The 21,379-nt window shown below is 54.2% G+C and overlaps 1 protein-coding gene across 1 annotated transcript in view; it reads left to right on the top strand.

The window, feature by feature from the left end:
* Positions 1 to 21,379, top strand: part of LOC109876910 (vacuolar protein sorting-associated protein 13C-like) — a 225,678-nt gene that overhangs the window by 41,477 nt on the left and 162,822 nt on the right. Inside the window, 11 exon segments of the mRNA XM_031812890.1 lie at positions 1,088 to 1,215; positions 3,427 to 3,533; positions 4,929 to 5,169; positions 8,369 to 8,507; positions 10,056 to 10,156; positions 11,300 to 11,442; positions 15,265 to 15,457; positions 15,712 to 15,826; positions 16,813 to 16,949; positions 17,956 to 18,088; positions 20,717 to 20,834. Of these exon segments, the coding sequence (XP_031668750.1) occupies positions 1,088 to 1,215; positions 3,427 to 3,533; positions 4,929 to 5,169; positions 8,369 to 8,507; positions 10,056 to 10,156; positions 11,300 to 11,442; positions 15,265 to 15,457; positions 15,712 to 15,826; positions 16,813 to 16,949; positions 17,956 to 18,088; positions 20,717 to 20,834 (1,555 nt within the window).

Below are 21,379 nucleotides of genomic sequence, written 5' to 3'. Positions count from 1 at the left end.
CGTCTTGTGTCTGTCTGTCTCTGAGCGTCTTGTGTCTGTCTGTCTCTGAGCGTCTTGTGTCTGTCTGTCTCTGTGTGTCTGTCTCTGAGCGTCTTGTGTGTGTCTGTCTCTGAGCGTCTTGTGTGTGTCTGTCTCTGAGCGTCTTGTGTGTGTCTGTCTCTGAGCGTCTTGTGTGTGTCTGTCTCTGAGCGTCTTGTGTGTGTCTGTCTCTGAGCGTCTTGTGACTGTCTGTCTCTGAGCGTCTTGTGACTGTCTGTCTCTGAGCGTCTTGTGTCTGTCTGTCTCTGAACGTCTTGTGACTGTCTGTCTCTGAACGTCTTGTGACTGTCTGTCTCTGAGCGTCTTGTGACTGTCTGTCTCTGTTCTCACTCTGTCTGTCTCTGAGCGTCTTGTGACTGTCTGTCTCTGAGCGTCTTGTGTCTGTCTGTCTCTGAGCGTCTTGTGTCTGTCTGTCTCTGAGCGTCTTGTGTCTGTCTGTCTGTCTCTGAGCGTCTTGTGTCTGTCTGTCTCTGAGCGTCTTGTGTCTGTCTGTCTGTCTGTCTCTGAGCGTCTTGTGTCTGTCTGTCTGTCTGTCTCTGAGCGTCTTGTGTCTGTCTGTCTGTCTGTCTCTGAGCGTCTTGTGTCTGTCTGTCTGTCTCTGAGCGTCTTGTGTCTGTCTGTCTCTGAGCGTCTTGTGTCTGTCTGTCTGTCTGTCTCTGAGCGTCTTGTGTCTGTGTCTGTCTCTGAGCGTCTTGTGTCTGTCTGTCTCTGAGCGTCTTGTGACTGTCTGTCTCTGAGCGTCTTGTGACTGTCTGTCTCTGAGCGTCTTGTGTGTGTCTGTCTCTAGAATTGAGATGAATGCTAATCCTGGACTAAGGAGCACTTTCATTAGAGATTCTCCAATGAGCACGGTGTCTAGTCTAACCGACCCTAGAAGTTGGAGGGGCGAATGATCCATCACGATGCTGGTCTCATATTGAAGTAGAATTCATAGGATGTTGCTCTCTCTCTCTCTCTCTCACTCTCACTTTCTCTCTCTCTCTGTCTCTCTCTCTCTCTCTCTCTCTCACACTTTCTCTTTCTTTCTCTCTTCCCCCCCCCCATCTAGTTTTCAAACCCATCTTTGCCTCTGCTAAAATGGTAATCAACCCAAGTGCTGAGATTGAGCTGAAGTCTCCCAAAGCCAGCCTGTATCTGGAGGTTCAGAATGTAGCAGTAGAGATGACCAGACCACAGGTACACACACACACACACACACACACACACACACACACACACACACACACACACACACACACACACACACACACACACACACACACACACACAGACACACACACACACACACACACACACACACACACACACACACACAGACACACGCCAACTTAGAACATAGCTGATCAAACCTTCCTGGCGGTGATTCTGCTGACTTGAAGGCTTTACTTCCTGTTGTTGATAATGTGCTTGTTTTGTCCTTCTTCAACCTAGTTGAATGGACTGACTGAGCATCTGTATCAGAGCATCTATGTGCTCGTTTTGTCCTACTAAAACCTAGTTGAATGGACTGACTGAGCATCTGTATCAGAGCATCTATGTGCTTATTTTGTCCTACTAAAACCTAGTTGAATGGACTGACTGAGCATCTGTATCAGAGCATCTATGTGCTTATTTTGTCCTACTAAAACCTAGTTGAATGGACTGGCAGAGCATCTGTATCAGAGCATCTATGTGCTTATTTTGTCCTACTAAAACCTAGTTGAATGGACTGACTGAGCATCTGTATCAGAGCATCTATGTGCTTATTTTGTCCTACTAAAACCTAGTTGAATGGACTGACTGAGCATCTGTATCAGAGCATCTATGTGAAATAGAAAGAAACTGAAGATCTTATACAACGCTGTGTACTACACCCTTCACAGAACAGAGCAAACTGGCCCTAACCAGAATAGAAAGAGGAGTGGGAGGCCCCGGTGCACAACTGAGCAAGAGGACAAGTACATTAGAGTGTCTAGTTTGAGAAACAGACGCCTCACAAGTTCTCAATTGGCAGCTTCATTAAATAGTACTGGCAAAACACCGGTCTCAACGTCAACAGTGAAGAGGCGACTCTGGGATGCTGGCCTTCAAGGCAGAGTTGGAAAAAAAATCCATATCTCAGACTGGCCAATAAAAAGAAAAGATTAAGATGGGCAAAAGAACACAGACACTGGACTGAGGAACTCTGCCTAGAAGGCCAGCATCCCGGAGTCACCTCTTCACTGTTGACGTTGAGACTGGACAGAGGAACTCTGCCTAGAAGGCCAGCATCCCGGAGTCGCCTCTTCACTGTTGACGTTGAGACTGGACAGAGGAACTCTGCCTAGAAGGCCAGCATCCCGGAGTCGTCTCTTCACTGTTGACGTTGAGACTGGACAGAGGAACTCTGCCTAGAAGGCCAGCATCCCGGAGTCACCTCTTCACTGTTGACGTTGAGACTGGACAGAGGAACTCTGCCTAGAAGGCCAGCATCCCGGAGTCGCCTCTTCACTGTTGACGTTGAGACTGGACAGAGGAACTCTGCCTAGAAGGCCAGCATCCCGGAGTCGTCTCTTCACTGTTGACGTTGAGACTGGACAGAGGAACTCTGCCTAGAAGGCCAGCATCCCGGAGTCGCCTCTTCACTGTTGACGTTGAGACTGGACAGAGGAACTCTGCCTAGAAGGCCAGCATCCCGGAGTCGCCTCTTCACTGTTGACGTTGAGACTGGACAGAGGAACTCTGCCTAGAAGGCCAGCATCCCGGAGTCGCCTCTTCACTGTTGACGTTGAGACTGGACAGAGGAACTCTGCCTAGAAGGCCAGCATCCCGGAGTCGCCTCTTCACTGTTGACGTTGAGACTGGACAGAGGAACTCTGCCTAGAAGGCCAGCATCCCGGAGTCGCCTCTTCACTGTTGACGTTGAGACTGGACAGAGGAACTCTGCCTAGAAGGCCAGCATCCCGGAGTCGCCTCTTCACTGTTGACGTTGAGACTGGACAGAGGAACTCTGCCTGAGGGTACTATTTAATGAAGCTGTCAGTTGAGGACTTGTGAGGCGTCTGTTTAGAGTCTATAGACTGATATCATGTTGTCTCTTCCTGTTCAGTACCTAACCATGGTGGACCTGCTAGAGTCTATAGACTGATATCATGTTGTCTCTTCCTGTTCAGTACCTAACCATGGTGGACCTGCTAGAGTCTATAGACTGATATCATCTTGTCTCTTCCTGTTCAGTACCTAACCATGGTGGACCTGCTAGAGTCTATAGACTGATATCATCTTGTCTCTTCCTGTTCAGTACCTAACCATGGTGGACCTGCTAGAGTCTATAGACTGATATCATCTTGTCTCTTCCTGTTCAGTACCTAACCATGGTGGACCTGCTAGAGTCTATAGACTGATATCATCTTGTCTCTTCCTGTTCAGTACCTAACCATGGTGGACCTGCTAGAGTCTATAGACTGTATGGTGAAGAATGGACCCTACAGGAAGTTCAGACCTGATGTACCTGTACACACAAATGCCAAGCACTGGTAAGTCAGTCAGTCAACCAGTCAGTCAACCAGCCAGCCAGTCAACCAGTCAACCAGCAAACCAGCCAGCAAGTCAACCAGCCAGCCAGTCAACCATCCAGCCAGTCAACCAGTCAACCAGCCAGCCAGTCAACCAACCAGTCAACCAGTCAACCAGCCAGCCAGTCAACCAGTCAACCAGCCAGCCAGTCAACCAGCCAGCCAGTCAACCAGCCAGCCAGTCAACCAGCCAGCCAGTCAACCAGCCAGCCAGCCAGCCAGTCAACCAGCCAGCCAGTCAACCAGGCAGCCAGCCAGTCAACCAGCCAGCCAGTCGACCAGCCAGCCAGTCGACCAGCCAGTCAACCAGCCAGTCAGTCAGCCAGCCAGTCAGCCAGCCAGTCAGTCAACCAGCCAGCCAGCCAGCCAGCCAGCCAGTCAACCATCCAGCCAGTTAACCAGCCAGCCAACCAACCAGCCAGCCAACCAACCAGCCAGCCAGTCAACCAGCCAGCCAGTCAGCCAGCCAGTCAGCCAGCCAGTCAGTCAACCAGCCAGCCAGCCAGCCAGCCAGCCAGCCAGCCAGTCAACCATCCAGCCAGTTAACCAGCCAGCCAACCAACCAGCCAGCCAACCAACCAGCCAGCCAACCAACCAGCCAGTCAGCCAACCAGTCAGTCAACCAGTCAGCCAGCCAACCAGTTAGCCAGCCAGTCAGCCAGCCAACCAGTCAGTCAGCCAACCATTCAGTCAGCCAACCATTCAACCAGCAAGTCAGTCAACCAGCCAGCCAGTCAGCCAGTCAACCAGTCAGCCAGCCAACCAGTCAGTCAGCCAACCATTCAGTCAGCCAACCAGTCAACCAGCAAGTCAGTCAACCAGCCAGCCAGTCAACCAGTCAGCCAGCCAGCCAGTCAACCAGTCAACCAGTCAGCCAGTCAACCAGCCAGCCAGCCAGTCAACCATCCAGCCAGTTAACCAGCCAGCCAACCAACCAGCCAGCCAACCAACCAGCCAGTCAGCCAACCAGTCAGTCAACCAGTCAGCCAGCCAACCAGTCAGCCAGCCAACCAGTCAGTCAGCCAACCATTCAGTCAGCCAACCAGTCAACCAGCAAGTCAGTCAGCCAACCAGTCAGTCAGCCAACCAACCATACATTCTAATGAGCAGTACTAGTCAATGTTCTTCATGAAATCTTTTTATCAGGATGGTGTCAAAACAATTTGAACTTTTCTGATTTGTTGTTGTTGAAAAATCGTAATTGAAGGATGTATACCTGCAGACATGTTGTTAGGAGAATGTTGTGTTGGGAGTTTCACCGTGTAATTTAACTTAGGCTTGAGGTTTTATACGACGGGAACCATGCCCACTGATCTCCATGTCAGCACCTTAACGATAGTGTGGCGCTGTTTCCAGGTGGAAGTACAGTATGAACAGCATCCTGGACGTTCACATCAGACGTTTCAACCAGATGTGGTCGTGGGCCAACATCAGGAAGCACCGCCACACTCTGAAGACCTACAGGGCAGCCTACAAGGCCAAACTACTGACAACACAGGGTAAACTCCGAGAGGACCAAGAGAAGCAGATACAGGACCTGGAGAAGAGCCTGGATGTCTTCAACATCACGTTGGCCCGGCAACAAGCACAGATGGAGGTTTGTATACTATCTGTTGTAGCCAGGATCTACAGTACACTACTGGGGTTTACAAACCAGGTCAACGGGGGGTTTTGTGGAGGGTTCTCCCCATGGACCTGTTTCTGAACTCTGTCTCTCTCCTCCTCCCTCCCTCCCTCCCTCCCTCCCTCCCTCCCTCCCTCCCTCCCTCCCTCCCTCCCTCTCTCTCTCTCTCCTCTCTCTCTCTCCCTCCTCTCTCCCTCCCTCCCTCCCTCCCTCCCTCCCTCCCTCCCTCCCTCCCTCCCTCCCTCCCTCCTCTCTCTCTCTCTCTCCCTCCCTCCTCTATCTCTCTCTCTCTCTCTCTCTCTCTCTCTCTCTCTCCCTCCCTCCTCTATCTCTCCCTCCTCTCTCTCTCTCCCTCCTCTCTCTCTCTCTCCCTCCTCCTCTCCCTCCCTCCCTCCTCTCTCTCCCTCCCTCCTCCTCTCCCTCCCTCCCTCCTCTCTCTCCCTCCCTCCTCTCTCCCCCCCCCCCCTCCTCTCTCCCCCTCCCTCCCTCCTCTCTCCCCCTCCCTCCCTCCTCTCTCCCCCTCCCTCCCTCCTCTCTCCCCTCCCTCCCTCCTCTCTCTCCCTCCCCCCTCCTCTCTCCCCCTCCCTCCCTCCTCTCTCCCCCTCCCTCCCTCCTCTCTCCCCCTCCCTCCCTCCTCTCTCTCCCTCTCTCCCCCTCCCTCCTCCTGTCTCTCCCTCCTCCTGTCTCTCCCTCCTCTCCCTCCCTCCCTCCTGGTTTTGTCTATTTCCCCCTCCCTCCTCCTCTCCCTCCCTCCCTCCTCCTCTCCCTCCCTCCCTCCTCCTGTCTCTCTCTCCCTCCCTCCCTCCCTCCTCCTGTCTCTCCCTCCCTCCCTCCCTCCTCCTGTCTCTCCCTCCCTCCCTCCTCTCTCCCCCTCCCTCCTCCTCTCTCCCCCTCCCTCCCTCCTCTCTCCCCCTCCCTCCCTCCTCTCTCCCCCTCCCTCCCTCCTCTCTCCCCCTCCCTCCTCCTCTCTCTCCCTCCCTCCTCCTGTCTCTCCCTCCTCCTGTCTCTCCCTCCTCCTGTCTCTCCCTCCCTCCCTCCTCCTGTCTCTCCCTCCTCCTGTCTCTCCCTCCCTCCCTCCTCCTGTCTCTCCCTCTCCCTCTCTCCCTCCTCCTGTCTCTCCCTCCCTCCCTCCTCCTGTCTCTCCCTCTCCCTCTCTCCCTCTCTCCCTCCTCCTGTCTCTCCCTCTCTCCCTCCTCCTGTCTCTCTCTCCCTCCCTCCCTCCTCCTGTCTCTCCCTCCCTCCCTCCTCCTGTCTCTCCCTCCCTCCCTCCTCTCTCCCTCCCTCCTCTCTCCCCCTCCCCCTCCTCTCTCCCCCTCCCTCCCTCCTCCTCTCTCTCTCTCCCTCCCTCCCTCCCTCCCTCCCTCCCTCCCTCCCTCCCTCCCTCCCTCCCTCCCTCCCTCCTCCCTCCTCTCTCCCTCTCTCCCCCTCCCTCCTCCTCTCTCTCCCTCCCTCCTCCTGTCTCTCCCTCCTCCTGTCTCTCCCTCCTCCTGTCTCTCCCTCCCTCCCTCCTCCTGTCTCTCCCTCCCTCCCTCCTCCTGTCTCTCCCTCCCTCTCTCCCTCTCTGTCTCTCCCTCCCTCCCTCCTCTTCCTCCTCTCCCTCCCTCCCTCCTGGTTTTGTCTATTTCCCCCTCCCTCCTCCTCTCCCTCCCTCCCTCCTCCTCTCCCTCCCTCCCTCCTCCTGTCTCTCTCTCCCTCCCTCCCTCCCTCCTCCTGTCTCTCCCTCCCTCCCTCCCTCCTCCTGTCTCTCCCTCCCTCCCTCCCTCCTCCTGTCTCTCCCTCCCTCCCTCCTCTCTCCCCCTCCCTCCTCCTCTCTCCCCCTCCCTCCCTCCTCTCTCCCCCTCCCTCCCTCCTCTCTCCCCTCCCTCCCTCCTCTCTCCCCCTCCCCCCCCTCCCTCCTCCTCTCTCTCCCTCCTCCTCCTGTCTCTCCCTCCTCCTGTCTCTCCCTCCTCCTGTCTCTCCCTCCTCCTGTCTCTCCCTCCCTCCCTCCTCCTGTCTCTCCCTCTCCCTCTCTCCCTCCTCCTGTCTCTCCCTCCCTCCCTCCTCCTGTCCTCTCCCTCTCCCTCTCTCCCTCCTCCTGTCTCTCTCTCCCTCTCCCTCCTCCTGTCTCTCCCTCCCTCCCTCCTCCTGTCTCTCCCTCCCTCCCTCTCCTGTCTCTCCCTCCCTCCTCTCTCCCCTCCCCCTCCCCCTCTCTCCCCCTCCCTCCCTCCTCCTGTCTCTCCCTCCCTCCCTCCTCCTGTCTCTCCCTCCCTCCCTCCTCCTGTCTCTCCCTCCCTCCCTCCTCCTGTCTCTCCCTCCCTCCCTCCTCCTGTCTCTCCCTCCCTCCCTCCTCCTGTCTCTCTCTCCCTCCCTCCCTCCCTCCCTCCTCTTGTTTCTCTCTCCCTCCCTCCTCCTGTCTCTCCCTCCCTCCCTCCCTCCTCCTGTCTCTCCCTCCCTCCTCCTGTCTCTCCCTCCCTCCCTCCTGGTTTTGTCTATTTCCCCCTCCCACCTCCTCTCCCTCCCTCCCTCCTCCTGTCCCTCCCTCCCTCCTCCTGTCTCTCCCTCCCTCCCTCCCTCCTCCTGTCTCTCCCTCCCTCCCTCCCTCCTCCTGTCTCTCCCTCCCTCCCTCCCTCCTCCTGTCTCTCCCTCCCTCCCTCCCTCCTCCTGTCTCTCCCTCCCTCCCTCCCTCCTCCTGTCTCTCCCTCCCTCCCTCCCTCCTCCTCTCTCTCCCTCCCTCCTCCTGTCTCTCCCTCCCTCCTCTTGTTTCTCTCTCCCTCCTCCTGTCTCTCCCTCCCTCCTCCTCTCTCCCTCCCTCCCTCCCTCCTCCTGTCTCTCCCTCCCTCCCCTCCCTCCCTCCCTCCTCTTGTTTCTCTCCCCCTCCCTCCTCCTGTCTCTCCCTCCCTCCCTCCTCTTGTTTCTCTCTCTCTCCCTCCCTCCCTCCCTCCCTCCCTCCTCTTGTTTCTCCCTCCCTCCCTCCCTCCTCTTGTTTCTCTCTCCCTCCCTCCCTCCTCTTGTTTCTCTCTCCCTCCCTCCCTCCCTCCTCCTGTCTCTCCCTCCCTCCCTCCCTCCTCCTGTCCCTCCCTCCCTCCCTCCTCTCCCTCCCTCCTCCTGTCTCTCCCTCCCTCCCTCCTCCTGTCTCTCCCTCCCTCCTCTCCCTCCCTCTCTCCTCTTGTATCTCTCCCCCTCCCTCCTCCAGGTGATCCGGTCAGGGCAGAAGGTGGTAGCTAAGAAGGCTGTGGCCGGCCAGAAGCAGGGAGGAGGGTTTTTCAGCAGCTTCTTTGGAAGGAAGGAAGGGAAGAAGAAAGAGCAGGAACAGGAAACCCAGGAGGAAGAGGGTAAGAACTCCTCAGTTACCACGCAGACACACACACACACACACACACGCGCACACGCACACACACAAAAATCAGGAACAGGTAACCAATATACACAAGCTGTCACCTAACCCTCAAGAGACTAACGACCAGCTAACCCTCAAGAGACTAACGACCAGCTAACCCTCAAGAGACTAACGACCAGCTAACCCTCAAGAGACTAACGACCAGCTAACCCTCAAGAGACTAACGACCAGCTAACCCTCAAGAGACTAACGACCAGCTAACCCTCAAGAGACTAACGACCAGCTAACCCTCAAGAGACTAACGACCAGCTAACCCTCAAGAGACTAACGACCAGCTAACCCTCAAGAGACTAACGACCAGCTAACCCTCAAGAGACTAACGACCAGCTAACCCTCAAGAGACTAACGACCAGCTAACCCTCAAGGGACTAACGACCAGCTAACCCTCAAGGGACTAACAAACTAACGACCAGCTAACCCTCCAGAGACTAACGACGAGCTAACCCTCAAGAGACTTACGACGAGCTAACCCTCAAGAGACTAACGACCAGCTAACCCTCAAGAGACTAACGACCAGCTAACCCTCAAGAGACTAACGACCAGCTAACCCTCAAGAGACTAACGACGAGCTAACCGTCAAGGGACTAACAAACTAACGACCAGCTAACCCTCCAGAGACTAACGACGAGCTAACCCTCAAGAGACTAACGACGAGCTAACCCTCAAGAGACTAACGACGAGCTAACCCTCAAGAGACTAACGACGAGCTAACCCTCAAGAGACTAACGACGAGCTAACCCTCAAGAGACTAACGACGAGCTAACCCTCAAGAGACTAACGACGAGCTAACCCTCAAGAGACTAACAAACTAACGACCAGCTAACCCTCGAGACTAACAACCAGCTAACCCTCAAGAGACTAACAAACTAACAACCAGCTAACCCTCAAGATATTAACAAACTAACGACCAGCTAACCCTCGAGAGACTAACAAACTAACGACCAGCTAACCCTCGAGACTAACAACCAGCTAACCCTCGAGACTAACGACCAGCTAACCCTCAAGATATTAACAAACTAACGACGAGCTAACCCTCAAGGGACTAACAAACTAACGACCAGCTAACCCTCCAGAGACTAACGACGAGCTAACCCTCAAGAGACTAACGACGAGCTAACCCTCAAGAGACTAACGACGAGCTAACCCTCGAGAGACTAACGACGAGCTAACCCTCGAGAGACTAACGACCAGCATTCTCAATCCTCTGTCCTCAATGAGAGACATGGCTACAGTGTATTGTGTTTTAGACTTGGAGTTCTGATCTCAGAGCAGGTCCACTTTGTCCATATAGCCTTATTCATTATAACGTAAAAGGTCAAACTGATGTTAGATCAGCCCCTCCTACTCTGAGACTCTTGATGAATACGGTCCCTGATCGTCCTCACGTGGAACCTTGAGAACACCAGGGAACACATTGATTGGTGTTCTGTTTGTTTGACCGTCATTGATTGGTGTTCCTCATGTTTAACCCTCCCCTTTTTAGGTACAGGCATTGAAGAGTTGATGTCTGCTGATGAGAAGGCTAAACTCTACACGGCCATCGGATACAGTGGTAGTTCTCACAACCTGGCCTTACCCAAGCAGGTATGTCTCTGTGTCTGTCTTCTGTGTTGGTACTGACAGCTCCCTGAGAAACAACCTGGCCTTACCCAAGCAGGTATGTGTCTGTCTTCGGTGTCGGTACTGACAGCTCCCTGAGAAACAACCTGGCCTTACCCAAGCAGGTATGTCTCTGTGTCTGTCTTCTGTGTCGGTACTGACAGCTCCCTGAGAAACAACCTGGCCTTACCCAAGCAGGTATGTCTCTGTGTCTGTCTTCTGTGTCGGTACTGACAGCTCCCTGAGAAACAAAACCCATTTACACCTGTTTCTGTGTCGGTACTGACAGCTCCCTGAGAAACAACCTGTGCCTCTCTGTGTGTTTATACCCCTGTATGCCTCTCTGTGTGTTTATACCCCTGTATGCCTCTCTGTGTGTGTTTATACCCCTGTGTGCCTCTCTCTGTGTGTGTGTTTATACCCCTGTGTGCCTCTCTCTGTGTGTGTTTATACCCCTGTGTGCCTCTCTCTGTGTGTGTGTTTATACCCCTGTGTGCCTCTCTCTGTGTGTGTTTATACCCCTGTGTGCCTCTCTCTGTGTGTGTGTTTATACCCCTGTGTGCCTCTCTCTGTGTGTGTGTTTATACCCCTGTGTGCCTCTCTCTCTCTGTGTGTTTATACCCCTGTGTGCCTCTCTCTCTGTGTGTTTATACCCCTGTGTGCCTCTCTGTGTGTGTTTATACCCCTGTGTGCCTCTCTGTGTGTGTTTATACCCCTGTGTGCCTCTCTGTGTGTGTTTATACCCCTGTGTGCCTCTCTGTGTGTGTTTATACCCCTGTGTGCCTCTGTGTGTGTGTTTATACCCCTGTGTGCCTCTGTGTGTGTGTTTATACCCCTGTGTGCCTCTGTGTGTGTGTTTATACCCCTGTGTGCCTCTGTGTGTGTGTTTATACCCCTGTGTGCCTCTGTGTGTGTGTTTATACCCCTGTGTGCCTCTCTGTGTGTTTATACCCCTGTGTGCCTCTCTGTGTGTTTATACCCCTGTGTGCCTCTCTGTGTGTGTTTATACCCCTGTGTGCCTCTCTCTCTGTGTGTTTATACCCCTGTGTGCCTCTCTCTCTGTGTGTTTATACCCCTGTGTGCCTCTCTGTGTGTGTTTATACCCCTGTGTCTCTCTGTGCTCTCCAGTACGTAGCAGTGGTGGTGACCTTCAAGCTGTTCCGTACGTCCATCACGGTGAGGGAGGAGCCCAACGTCCCAGAGATCCTGAAGATCCAGATGATCGACCTCAGCACCACCGTGTCCCAGAGACCCGGGGCTCAGGCCATCAAGTGGGTCTTTCTCATCCTTTCTCTAATCACAACCCAGCACCACCGTCTCCCAGAGACCCGTCCCTAATCAAAACCCAGCACCACCGTCTCCCAGAGACCCGTCCCTAATCACAACCCAGCACCAACGTCTCCCAGAGACCCGTCACTAATCCCAACCCAGCACCACCGTCTCCCAGAGACCCGTCCCTAATCACAACCCAGCACCACCGTCTCCCAGAGACCCGTCCCTAATCACAACCCAGCACCACCGTCTCCCAGAGACCCGTCCCTAATCACAACCCAGCACCACCTTCTCCCAGAGACCTGGCACTAATCACAACCCAGCACCACCGTCTCCCAGAGACCCGTCCCTAATCACAACCCAGCACCACCGTCCCTAATCACAACCCATCACCACCGTCTCCCAGAGACCCGTCCCTAATCAAAACCCAGCACCACCGTCTCCCAGAGACCCGTCCCTAATCACAACCCATCACCACCGTCTCCCAGAGACCCGTCCCTAATCAAAACCCAGCACCACCGTCTCCCAGAGACCCGTCCCTAATCACAACCCAGCACCACCGTCTCCCAGAGACCCGTCCCTAATCAAAACCCAGCACCACCATCTCCCAGAGACCCGTCCCTAATCACAACCCAGCACCACCGTCTCCCAGAGACCCGTCCCTAATCACAACCCAGCACCACCGTCCCTAATCACAACCCAGCACCACCGTCTCCCAGAGACCCGTCCCTAATCAAAACCCAGCACCACCGTCTCCCAGAGACCCGTCCCTAATCACAACCCAGCACCACCGTCCCTAATCACAACCCAGCACCACCGTCTCCCAGAGACCCGTCCCTAATCAAAACCCAGCACCACCGTCTCCCAGAGACCCGTCCCTAATCACAACCCAGCACCACCGTCTCCCAGAGACCCGTCCCTAATCACAACCCAGCACCACCTTCTCCCAGAGACCTGGCACTAATCACAACCCAGCACCACCGTCTCCCAGAGACCCGTCCCTAATCACAACCCAGCACCACCTTCTCCCAGAGACCTGGCACTAATCCCAACCCAGCACCACCGTCTCCCAGAGACCCGTCCCTAATCCCAACCCAGCACCACCGTCTCCCAGAAACCCGTCCCTAATCCCAACCCAGCACCACCGTCTCCCAGAGACCCGTCACTAAGACCCGTCCCTAATCCCAACCCAGCACCACCGTCTCCCAGAGACCCGTCCCTAATCCCAACCCAGCACCACCGTCTCCCAGAGACCCGGGGCGCAGACCATCAAGTGGGTCTCTTTCCTCTTCCTTTCTAATCACAACCTGGTTCCTCCTGATTCCTGCTTACAAGCAAAAAGTCAAAACAGGAAGTAACAGTGAGGCGCTCCATACGGAAGTGGTCCATCACTACAGGACTGGTTCGCCAGAACAGAGTGGAATATGTTCCCGGGATTCATCCCATGGCATTGAGGAGTTTACCACCGGACCCAATTATTAAGTGCATCGGCGATGTCGTCTCCAGTAACATTTCCCAACCAGAAGCCCTGGATTACAGACGACATTCATACTGAACTAAAGACTAAAGCTTACGACTTTCAAGGAGCGGGTCACTAATCCGGACGCTTATAATAAATCCCGCTACGCCGTCCAATGAACCATCAAACAGGCAAAGCGTCAATACAGGATTAAGATCAAATCCTAATACACCGGCTCCGACGCTCGTCGGATGTGGCAGGGCTTGCTAACCATCACAGAATACGAAGGGAAACCCAGTCGCAAGCTGCCCAGTGACGCGCGCCTTCAAGATGAGCTAAATGCGTTCTTTGCTTACTTTGAGACAAGCAACACTGAACCATGCATGAGAGCACCAGCTGTTCGAAACGACTGTGTGATCACGCTCTCCGTAGCCGATGCGAACAAAACCTTTAAACAGGTTAACATTCACAAGTCCGCAGGGCCAGACGGATTACCATGACGTGTACTCAGAGCATGCGTTCACCAGATGGCAAGTGTCTTCCTTGACATTTTCAACCTCTCCCCGACCCGGTCTGTAATACCTACATGTTTCAAGCAAACCACCATAGTCCCTGTGCCCGAGAATGCCAAGGTAACCTATGTAAATGACTACTACGCTGTAGCACTCGCATCTGTTACCATGAAATGCTTTGAAAGGCTGGTCATGGCTCACATCAACACAATCATCCCAGACACCCTAGACCCACTCCAATTCCCATACCGCCCCAACAGATCCAACAGATCCACAGATGACGTCATCTCTTTTGGCTCACATCAACACCATTATCCCAGAAACCCTAGACCCACTCCAATTCCCATACCGCCCCAACAGATCCAACAGATCCACAGATGACGTCATCTCTTTTGGCTCACATCAACACAATCATCCCAGACACCCTAGACCCACTCCAATTCCCATACCGCCCCAACAGATCCAACAGATCCACAGATGACGTCATCTCTTTTGGCTCACATCAACACCATTATCCCAGAAACCCTAGACCCACTCCAATTTGCATACCGCCCCAACAGATCTACAGATGAAGCAATCTCTATTGCACTCCACACTGCCCTTTCCCACCTGGACAAAAGGAACACCTATGTGAGAATGCTGTTCATTGACTACAGCTCAGCGTTCAACATCCTAGTACCCTCCAAGCTCATCACTAAGCTAAGGAACCCGGGATTAAACACCTCCCTCTAACTAGATCCTGGACTTCCTAACAGGCAGCCTCGAGGTGGTAAGGGTAGGCAACAACACATCTGCCATGCTGACCTTCAACACGGGGGCCCCTCAGGGGTGCGTGCTTAGTCTCCTCCTGTATTCCTTGTTCACCCACGACTGCGTGGCCAAACACGACTCAAACGTCATTATTAAGTTTGCCGATGACACGGCGGTGGTAGGCCTGATCAGACAGCCAATAGGGAGGAGGTCAGAGACCTGGCCATGTGGTGCCAGGACAGAAACCTCTCCCTCAACGATGAGAGAGCCAATTGGGAGGAGGTCAGAGACCTGGCCATGTGGTGCCAGGACAACAACCTCTCCCTCAACGTCAGTAAGACAAAGGAGATGATTGTGGACTACAGGAAAAAGAGGACCGAGCACGCCCCCATTCTCATCGACGGGGCTGTGGCGGAGCAGGTTGAGAGCTTCAAGTTTCTTGGTGTCCACATCACTAACAAACTAGATTGGTCCAAACACACCAAGACAGTTGTGAAGAGGACATGACAAAAACCTATTCCCCCACAAATCTGAAAAGATTTGGCATGGGTCCTCAGATCCTCAAAACGTTCTACAGCTGCACCATCGAGGACATCCTAACTGGCTGCATCACCGCCTGGTTTGTTCAGCATGTAGTGGAGTTCAGACAGTCAACAAAAGGTTTTATTGTAAAGACAAAAAATGCATTTGTGTTGTCAAAGCAAGAACACACGAGAGAACATTATGGGACATTTAATATAACTGTTGATTAACTATTGACCTCTCTCTCTCCTCCTCCTCCTCCTCTCCCTTCTCTCCCCTCTCCTCTGTCTCTCCTCCTCTCCCTTCTCTCCCCTCTCCTCTCTCTCTCCTCTCCCTCCTCTCCCCTCTCCTCTCTCCTCTCCTCTCCCTCTCCTCTCCTCTCCCCTCTCCTCTGTCTCTCCTCCTCCTCTCCCTTCTCTCCCCTCTCCTCTCTCTCTCCTCTCCCTCCTCTCCCCTCTCCTCTCCCTCTCCTCTCTCCTCTCCTCTCCCTCTCCCTCCCCTCTCCTCTCCCTCCCCTTTCTCTCCTCTCCCCTCCCTCCCCTCTGTCTCTCCCCTCCCCTCTGTTTCTCCTCTCCCAGGGTGGAGGCAGCGTTAGAACACTGGTACGTAACAGGGTTGGAACAGCAGGGAGCTGTCCCCTCTCTCATAGCGTCAGTAGGGGACTCCACCTCCTCTCTGCTCTCCATCCTGTTTGAAGTCAACCCAGAGGACAGCGTTGCAGAGCAGCTGCTCAGAGTCCACTCCCAGCCTGTAGAGATCATCTATGACTCGGTGTGTATGGGTTTACACACCCTCACTCACTTATTGCCCTGTCACACTCCTATCTGCTGCTATCATCTCTCTCTGTAAGGACCTCCCTCTGTCCCAGAGACTCAGAAATTAAACCTGACTATGTGGAATCTCTGTCTCTCTGTCTGTCTCTCTGTCTGTCTCTCTGTCTGTCTCTCTGTCTGTCTCTCTGTCTGTCTCTGTCTCTCTCTCTGTCTCTCTCTCTGTCTGTGTGTGTGTGTGTTTCTCTCTGTCAGTTGACAGTGAACAGCATGGCAGAGTTCTTTAAGACAGGGAAGGGGGTGGACCTGGAGGTGTTGACTTCAGCTACTCTCTCCAAGCTGGAGGAGATTAAGGACAAGACAGCCACTGGTGGGTACAGGAAACAGGAAACACTATATAACAGCCACTGGTGGGTACAGGAAACAGGAAACACTTTATGACAGCCACTGGTGGGTACAGGAAACAGGAAACACTATATGACAGCCACTGGTGGGTACAGGAAACAGGAAACACTTTATAGCAGCAACTGGTGGGTACAGGAAACAGGAAACACTATATGACAGCCACTGGTGGGTACAGGAAACAGGAAACACTATATGACAGCCACTGGTGGGTACAGGAAACAGGAAACACTTTATAACAGCAACTGGTGGGTACAGGAAACAGGAAACACTTTATGACAGCCACTGGTGGGTACAGGAAACAGGAAACACTTTATGACAGCCACTGGTGGGTACAGGAACCAGGAAACACTATATAACAGCCACTGGTGGGTACAGGAAACAGGAAACACTTTATGACAGCCACTGGTGGGTACAGGAAACAGGAAACACTATATAACAGCCACTGGTGGGTACAGGAAACACTTTATAACAGCCACTGGTTGGTACAGGAAACAGGAAACACTTTATGACAGCCACTGGTGAGTACAGGAAACAGGAAACACTATATAACAGCCACTGGTGGGTACAGGAAACACTTTATGACAGCCACTGGTAGGAACAGGAAACACTTTATAACAGCAGCTGGTGGGAACAGGAAACAGGAAACACTTTATAACAGCCACTGGTGGGAACAGGAAACACTTTATGACAGCCACTGGTGGGAACAGGAAACACTTTATGACAGCCACTGGTAGGTACAGGAAACAGGAAACACTTTATAACAGCAGCTGGTGGGAACAGGAAACAGGAAACACTTTACATATGCGTTCATGAAGCTTCTATACCAGCTACATAAGATGTTATTACCACCGCCATAAGCATACTCAAACACACACTGCCAGGTAGATGTTTGTCTCTGGCTGGTTCTTCATTATCTAACATCTATTGAGGATGATTTTCTCCTCTGTGCAGGTCTGTCTCACATCATTGAGACCCGGAAGATTCTGGACCTGAAGATTGACCTAAAGCCTTCATACCTGCTGGTGCCTAAGTCTGGCTTCTACCACGCCAAGTCTGACCTGATGATCATAGACTTTGGTAGTCTACAGGTGAGAGCAGATGGGTAGTCTACAGGTGAGAACAGACGGGGTAGTCTACAGGTGAGAACAGACGGGGTAGTCTACAGGTGAGAACAGACGGGGTAGTCTACAGGTGAGAACAGACGGGGTAGTCTACAGGTGAGAACAGACGGGGTAGTCTACAGGTGAGAACAGACGGGGTAGTCTACAGGTGAGAACAGACGGGGTAGTCTACAGGTGAGAACAGACGGGGTAGTCTACAGGTGAGAACAGACGGGGTAGTCTACAGGTGAGAACAGACGGGGTAGTCTACAGGTGAGAACAGACGGGGTAGTCTACAGGTGAGAACAGACGGGGTAGTCTACAGGTGAGAACAGACGGGGTAGTCTACAGGTGAGAACAGACGGGGTAGTCTACAGGTGAGAACAGACGGGGTAGTCTACAGGTGAGAACAGACGGGGTAGTCTACAGGTGAGAACAGACGGGGTAGTCTACAGGTGAGAACAGACGGGGTAGTCTACAGGTGAGAACAGACGGGGTAGTCTACAGGTGAGAACAGACGGGGTAGTCTACAGGTGAGAACAGACGGGGTAGTCTACAGGTGAGAACAGACGGGGTAGTCTACAGGTGAGAACAGACGGGGTAGTCTACAGGGGAGAACAGACGGGGTAGTCTACAGGTGAGAACAGACGGGGTAGTCTACAGGGGAGAACAGACGGGTAGTCTACAGGGGAGAACAGACGGGGTAGTCTACAGGGGAGAACAGACGGGTAGTCTACAGGTGAGAACAGACGGGTAGTCTACAGGGGAGAACAGACGGGTAGTCTACAGGGGAGAACAGACGGGTAGTCTACAGGGGAGAACAGACGGGTAGTCTACAGGGGAGAACAGACGGGTAGTCTACAGGGGAGAACAGACGGGGTAGTCTACAGGTGAGAACAGACTGGTTCTAGAATAATGACAGCAAAGACACCCTATTGTTTTATTGTTTCATAGTTTTAAAGGTGTGTGTGTGTGTGTGTGTGTGTGTGTGTAGCTGGTGAGTGTGGGCCAGGGGAACCCCCAGTCTTTATCTCCCAGTTTCAGTTCCCTGGAGGAGATTATGGACCGTGCCTACGAGAAGTACTCACTGGAGCTACGTAGTGTCCAGGTCCTGTACAGCAAGTCAGGTACATACACATACACACACACACACACACACACACACACACACACACACACACACACCAGGGTTTCCGTTAGACGGTAGTAGCCGATACCAGAAATGAAAAGCCGATGAATGAAATGGTCTCTGAGAGAAGAGAGTGGTGCTGTTACAGGGAAAACAAAATCCCATTGTGAAATAGGAATACAGTTGATTAATGGGAGGAACATGAGTGGAGAGAGAGAAGTGAATCTACAGCTGATCATACTGCGGTGCTGTTAGAGCTGATCATACAGCGGTGCTGATCATACAGCGGTGCTGATCATACTGCGGTGCTGTTAGAGCTGATCATACAGCGGTGCTGATCATACAGCGGTGCTGCTAGAGCTGATCATACTGCGGTGCTGCTAGAGCTGATCATACAGCGGTGCTGTTACAGCTGATCATACTGCGGTGCTGTTAGAGCTGATCATACAGCGGTGCTGATCATACAGCGGTGCTGCTAGAGCTGATCATACTGCGGTGCTGCTAGAGCTGATCATACAGCGGTGCTGTTACAGCTGATCATACTGCGGTGCTGTTAGAGCTGATCATACAGCGGTGCTGATCATACTGCGGTGCTGTTAGAGCTGATCATACAGCGGTGCTGATCATACAGCGGTGCTGCTAGAGCTGATCATACAGCGGTGCTGTTACAGCTGATCATACTGCGGTGCTGTTAGAGCTGATCATACAGTGGTGCTGCTAGAGCTGATCATACTGCGGTGCTGCTAGAGCTGATCATACTGCGGTGCTGCTAGAGCTGATCATACAGCGGTGCTGATCATACAGCGGTGCTGCTAGAGCTGATCATACTGCGGTGCTGTTAGAGCTGATCATACAGCGGTGCTGATCATACAGCGGTGCTGCTAGAGCCGATCATACTGCGGTGCTGCTAGAGCTGATCATACAGTGGTGCTGCTAGAGCTGATCATACTGCGGTGCTGCTAGAGCTGATCATACTGCGGTGCTGCTAGAGCTGATCATACTGCGGTGCTGTTAGAGCTGATCATACTGCGGTGCTGCTAGAGCTGATCATACAGCGGTGCTGCTAGAGCTGATCATACTGCGGTCCTGCTCATACTGCGGTGCTGCTAGAGCTGATCATACAGCGGTGCTGCTAGAGCTGATCATACTGCGGTGCTGCTAGAGCTGATCATACTGCGGTGCTGCTGGAGCTGATCGTACTGCGGTGCTGCTAGAGCTGATCGTACTGCGGTGCTGCTAGAGCTGATCGTACTGCGGTGCTGCTAGAGCTGATCATACAGCGGTGCTGCTAGAGCTGATCATACAGCGGTGCTGCTAGAGCTGATCATACTGCGGTGCTGCTAGAGCTGATCATACTGCGGTGCTGCTGGAGCTGATCGTACTGCGGTGCTGCTAGAGCTGATCATACTGCGGTGCTGCTAGAGCTGATCATACTGCGGTGCTGCTAGAGCTGATCATGCAGCGGTGCTGCTAGAGCTGATCATGCAGCGGTGCTGCTCATACTGCGGTGCTGCTAGAGCTGATCATACAGCGGTGCTGCTAGAGCTGATCATACTGCGGTGCTGCTGGAGCTGATCGTACTGCGGTGCTGCTAGAGCTGATCGTACTGCGGTGCTGCTAGAGCTGATCGTACTGCGGTGCTGCTAGAGCTGATCATACTGCGGTGCTGCTAGAGCTGATCATGCAGCGGTGCTGCTAGAGCTGATCATACAGCGGTGGCTGCTAGAGCTGATCATACTGCGGTGCTGCTAGAGCTGATCATGCAGCGGTGCTGCTAGAGCTGATCATGCAGCGGTGCTGCTAGAGCTGATCATACAGCGGTGCTGCTAGAGCTGATCATACAGTGGTGCTGATCATATAGCGGTGCTGTTACTGCTCTGTCCCCCACTGTTCCGGCCTGTCCCCACTGAGCTCTATCCCCCACTCTTCCGGTCTCTGTCCCCACTGAGCTCTGTCCCCCACTGTTCCGGTCTCTGTCCCCACTGAGCTCTGTCCCCACTGTTCCGGTCTGTCCCCCACTGTCCCGGTCTGTCCCCACTGAGCTCTGTCCCCCACCTTTCCGGTCTGTCCCCCACTGAGCTTTGTCCCCCACTGTTCCGGTCTCTGTCCCCACTGAGCTCTGTCCCCCACTGTTCCGGTCTCTGTCCCCACTGAGCTCTGTCCCCCACTGTTCCGGTCTCTGTCCCCACTGAGCTCTGTCCCCCACTGTCCGGTCTGTCCCCACTGAGCTCTGTCCCTCACTGTTTCTGTCCCCACTGAGCTCTGTCCCCCACTGTTCCGGTCTCTGTCCCCACTGAGCTCTGTCCCTCACTGTTCCGGTCTCTGTCCCCACTGAGCTCTGTCCCTCACTGTTCCGGTCTCTGTCCCCACTGAGCTCTGTCCCCCACTGTTCCGGTCTCTGTCCCCACTGAGCTCTGTCCCCCACTGTTCCGGTCTGTCCCCACTGAGCTCTGTCCCCCACTGTTCCGGTCTCTGTCCCCACTGAGCTCTGTCCCCCACTGTTCCGGTCTCTGTCCCCACTGAGCTCTGTCCCCCACTGTTCCGGTCTCTGTCCCCACCGAGCCCTGCCCCCCACTGTTCCGGTCTGCCCCACTGAGCTCTGTCCCCACTGTCTCTGTCCCTACAGGTGAGGAGTGGAAGACGGCCCGTCAACGTGGTTCCTCTGTACAGCACATCCTGCAGCCCATGGACTTCAGCCTCCAGCTGGCCAAATGCATGGTGGAGAAGGACACCAGGATGTCCAGGTAACACAAGACTGGGGGGCTGAGCCAGGTAACACCAGACTTGGGGGGCTGAGCCAGGTAACACCAGACTGGGGGGGCTGAGCCAGGTAACACCAGACTGGGGGGGCTGAGCCAGGTAACACCAGACTGGGGGGGCTGAGCCAGGTAACACCAGACTGGGGGGGCTGAGCCAGGTAACACCAGACTGGGGGGGGCTGAGCCAGGTAACACCAGACTGGGGGGGGGCTGAGCCAGGTAACACCAGACTGGGGGGGGGCTGAGCCAGGTAACACCAGACTGGGGGGGGGGCTGAGCCAGGTAACACCAGACTGGGGGGGGGGCTGAGCCAGGTAACACCAGACTGGGGGGGGGCTGAGCCAGGTAACACCAGACTGGGGGGGGGCTGAGCCAGGTAACACCAGACTGGGGGGGGGCTGAGCCAGGTAACACCAGACTGGGGGGGGGGGGGCTGAGCCAGGTAACACCAGACTGGGGGGGGGGGGGCTGAGCCAGGTAACACCAGACTGGGGGGGGGGGGCTGAGCCAGGTAACACCAGACTGGGGGG

This window comes from Oncorhynchus kisutch, unplaced genomic scaffold (assembly GCF_002021735.2).
Source record: "Oncorhynchus kisutch isolate 150728-3 unplaced genomic scaffold, Okis_V2 Okis03b-Okis08b_hom, whole genome shotgun sequence".
Classification (NCBI taxonomy): Eukaryota; Metazoa; Chordata; class Actinopteri; order Salmoniformes; family Salmonidae; genus Oncorhynchus; species Oncorhynchus kisutch.
Note: the sequence above shows the minus strand (reverse complement) of the source record. Positions and strands in the feature narration are given on the sequence as shown.